General features: G+C 34.5%; 1 protein-coding gene across 1 annotated transcript; it reads left to right on the plus strand.

The window, feature by feature from the left end:
- Nucleotides 1-3,478: 3,478 nt before the first annotated feature.
- LOC133031352 (uncharacterized) lies at nt 3,479-4,513 on the plus strand. Its single transcript, XM_061104837.1, has one exon. The coding sequence runs from the start codon at nt 3,581-3,583 to the stop codon at nt 4,511-4,513; it is 933 nt and encodes a 310-aa protein (XP_060960820.1). The 5' UTR covers nt 3,479-3,580.
- The last annotated feature ends 229 nt before the right edge of the window (nt 4,514-4,742 follow it).

Here is a 4,742-nt window from a genome sequence, read left to right on the forward strand (position 1 = left end):
AATATTTTATTTTTTAAAAATAACATGAAATTTCAAAAGTTGTTAGCATTTTTTTTAAAAAGATACTTAGGTTAGTTGAAACCTAATTTTTCAAATTTATAGGTTTAATTTTAAATTTTATTTATTTATATTCTGAAAAAAAATAATTTAATTATTTATTTTATTTTTGAAATTATTAAATAATTAATTAATTTAAAATTAAATAAATCTATACCCAACTATCCAACTTGTTTCATGTTTATGTGTTTTATATTGATTGATTATCAAAACAAGTTTTATAAAACATATTATTGTTTGATCTAAATTGCCATGATTAACTTATTGACAGATCCAATAATCTGATTTTAACCCATGGTTCAATTGTCAATAGGTCAAACAAATAATTTGTAACAGGTAAATTTTACATTCTTCTTTTATCTGTGTATAACCTAGTAACATGATAGGATTCATCTAAATCTGTGTGCCTGTGTGATGTAATATCCGCTAACTCCGAAAGGGTATTTTTGTAATTTTATTTAGCTGAGAGTATTTTTTTTTATTTTACATATTTAAATATGTATGGGATTATTTTTATGATGATATAATATTTGATTTTATTGGCATGTGCATAATGCCTAATAGATACATATGTCTGGATATTGTTATATGGGTATATTATTATTATTATTATTATTATTATTATTATTATTATTATTATTATTAACATAATATTATTATTATTATTATTATTATTATTATTATTATTATTATTATTATTATTATTATTATTATTATTATTATTATTATTATTATTATTATTATTATTATTATGATTATTATTATTAACTGTTACGATATATACACGAACGGAACGAACCGAATGCCAAATTTTGTGGAATGGGAATCGCTCCACTTCGGTTCAATGCGATATTTTGCTTGGGTTTAAACACGATAGAAATTAGGTTTTAAACTCTATTTTCGTACACCCAAAACAGAGAACCAACGAGAGAGAGAGAGAGCACGTATACGGCGTATACGATACCGAAAATTTTCGTTTCTTCAAGCGGAGTTAAACCTGGGTGAAGGTGGGGGTTTGGGATCACTTGTATACGACCTAAGGAAGCTTTTTAACGTGGTATAAGGGGCGAAAGTCGTCGTTTTCAGATTCGCCATTTTTGAAGCTTCAAAGGTGCGGCTTAGTTACGGACTCGGATTCGAACGTGTTTAAGCTTGTTCTTGGGTCAAGGGAGGTTATATTTGAGTGCATGGGACCCTAAGGATTGTTTTTGACGTAAGAAAACGGAGCTTTAACGTCCAAAACGAAAATCCAAAATTTTGGACTCCATTAAAGACGGTACACCGCCAACGAAGAAGACAACCCCGATCTTCCTTCTCGGACCACTTTTCTTGATCGTTTTGAGGTCCTGAGAATTGTGGAGAGCTTCCCCAATCGAAAGGGCGCTTCAAGAGCAGTCGGAGACAAAGTTACACTTTACCGGCGACGAAGCCGACGAGAACTCCAGCGACACTCCGTTCAGTGGTTTCTGGAGGTTATTTTTCGATTTTCTTTCAGTTCTTGACTTGTGCTAGGTGTTCTTAGGCCTACTATGAAGTTTGATAATTTTCTTGCAATTATTTGATTTATTATGAATTATTTGGTTTGTTTGTTAAATTAAATATGAAAAATATTTAGATTACTCAGAAAAATCTAAATATATTTTATATGATTAGTTATGAGATATAAACTATTGCAAAATTGGTAGATTCAAATTTCGGTTAATTTTGTATTTTTCATGAATTATTTGTGTTATTTATTAAATTAATTATGAAAAATACTTAGGTTGCTCAGAAAAATCTAGATTTATTTTATATGATGGACTATGATATATAAACGGTTATAAAATTGGTAGATTGAATTTTCAGGCGATTATGTATTTTTCATGAATTATTGATGTTATTTCTTATTTTAATTATGAAAAATACCTAGGTTGCTTAGAAAATTCAAAGAAAATTATTTATGACCTATTACAGATTTTAAAGTGTATTAGAAGAGTTAGATTTGGGTTTTAATCAATTTTGGTATTTTTCATGAATTTACTTAATTAATGCTTAAGTTAATTATGAAAAATAGATAAGTGTTGTTAAAATAGTAAAATGTATTTTTGTAATACCATTTACTGCCTATGATATAAAATGGATTAGGTTTTATTATTTATTGGTTGCTGTAGGTATTTATTATAATTATTGGTGATTAATTAACTATTTATTTGGACTTTAATAAGAATAAATAGTATTTTAGTAAATTTTACGTAAAAATATGTTGTATGAATTCATGTTTTACGTTAAGAATGTTTGTTTGAGTCCATGCAATATGTTTGGGTGAATCAAAATAATAAATGCTTATGTATGGTGTGTCATGCAAGTGAAATGGACCTATGTGTTACGTATTTTTACGTAAGTTTCTGTATGAGTTTAGAGATTCATACTTGAATGTATTTTGAGTGTATTGTTGTGTTAATGAATGTCTAGGATCTTGTTCTCAACAAGGAAATTCGTTGAGGTGCTCGAGGTAGCAAGTGTGGTCTTAGCAACTGAGGTAAGAAGAGTGGACATCTGTACACAGAGTGTATGTTATGCATACAACTTGGGTTGGTTGTTATTTAATTTGATAGTGTTGTGATTTCCTTATATTTTTTTGAGCATCATTAGCATGAGAATAATATTAGTGTCTTGCTGCTTGTGTGAGCATAACACTTGCAGGTTATAACATTATCATGGGTGAGTACAACTTATGGTAATTAATTACCCTGTTGGATGCCAAGTGTGAGAATAACACAAGGCAGGGCAGTTTACCTCATGTCTGATCAACATGAGTGTATAGTTGATTATCGTATGTGAGTATAATGTGCGATATGAGACATGATTGGTGCATGTGAGAACAACATGCGTTGTGGATATATTTATGGAATGTGAATTACTGTTGATTAATGTTAAAGAGCAAATTATGTCAAGTAACTAGTTAGGAGGGTTATGTCCTACATAGCTCTTCTTACTGGGCGTTAGCTCACGGGTACTCTGTGTGCAGGTAAGGGTAAGGCTAAGCAGTGAGAATGAAGAGCTCGAGGCGTGGACCGCATGTTAGGGGGCTGGCACAGTATTTTGCTTTTAATGTTTTTTTTAACTGCTAAACATTTTGGAACTATTATTTTGACTTAACTAGTTCTTATTTAAGTTTACAGTACTAAAAGAATTTTGTTTTAAACAATGAGATCTCATGCTTGAATATTTTTCAATAAAGAAGTATTTGTTTGTTTTTATCTTATTAAATTGTTTTATACGGACTATCCTATGTGACATCTTGGGAAATCGGGGTGTTACAATATGGTATCAGAGCAATACGGTCCTAAAGAATGTGGTTAGCCCTAACATGTAAAGTTCACCGCCATGAGACGAGCTCGACTCAGCATCTTGTAAGTGGTTATTACTTATAATTAAGTTGCCTTAAATTTCTGCATGCGAGAGGGTAACATTATTTTCATGTAAAATTGATGATCAAAATGATCTTGATGTGTATTGGTTTGTGTGGTTCAGGAGTTTAGAAATGCCTCCTAGAAGGTCAGTTAGAGTGGGTCGAGGTCGAGGTCGAGGTCGAGGCCAAGGCCAAAGCCGAGATGATGGAGGGATCAATGAACCACCTCAAGCACCACAGGGATGGGAAGAGCGCATTGCCGCACTGGAAGGAATCATTCATAGGCAGGATGAAGAACTTCGTCAGCTGAGACGTCAACCGGAGCCGCCAGTCCAAATAAGGCAAGATGCAGAAAATAGAGACTCACCAGCTGCAGTGGTATATCCTGCTACAGAGGCTAGACATGAGTTGTTAGCAGAGAGATTTCGAAAACAACACCCACCTGAGTTTGAGGGAGGCATAGACCCGGTAGTGGCTGAGGAGTGGATAAGTCGCATAGAAAGCATTTTGCAGATGCTAAGGGTGGATGGGAATGACCGAGTGAAGTGTGCATCTTACATGCTGAGGAAAGATGCTCGTATCTGGTGGGAGGTGGTGGAACAAACAAAGGATGTAGATACCATGAACTGGGACGATTTCAAAAGGGTCTTTAATGAGAAGTATTATAACTCAGCAGTTCTAGCAGCAAAGGTCGATGAATTTACTGGGTTAGTCCAAGGGAGTCTTACTGTGACTGAGTATGCACAAAAATTTGATAGATTGGCGAAATTTGCTCCAGATCTGGTGCCTACTGATAGAGTGCGAGCACATCGATTTGTGGAAGGCCTGAAACCAATGGTTGCTCGAGATGTGGAAATTGTGTCAAGGGGTCAATTCAGTTATGCTCAAGTTGTCGAAATGGCTCTTACGGCTGAGCGGAGTGAAAACAAAATTTGGAAGGAAAATGCTGCCAGGAGAGAATCGAAGAAAGGTGGAGCCAATTCTAATGACCACAAGAAACGAGGACAGGACCAGTCCGGGCAGCCAAGTCAAGACAAGAGGTACAAAAGTGATAACGACCAATGATTTAATGGCAGCAGTGGGCGAAACATTCCAGAATGCCCTAAATGTACGAAACGTCATCTCGGCGAGTGTCACGCAAAAGCATGCTACAAATGTGGAAAAGAAGGACACATCAAACGCAATTTCCCACTGCGGGGACAGACTGGGAACAGAGCAGAACCCAAGAAAGATGACAAGTATGTTCCAGCCAGAGTTTTTGCCATCACTCAAGCGTGGCGAGGCCAGTCCTTCG

The sequence above is a fragment of the Cannabis sativa genome, chromosome 9, assembly GCF_029168945.1.
Source record: "Cannabis sativa cultivar Pink pepper isolate KNU-18-1 chromosome 9, ASM2916894v1, whole genome shotgun sequence".
NCBI lineage: Eukaryota > Viridiplantae > Streptophyta > Magnoliopsida > Rosales > Cannabaceae > Cannabis > Cannabis sativa.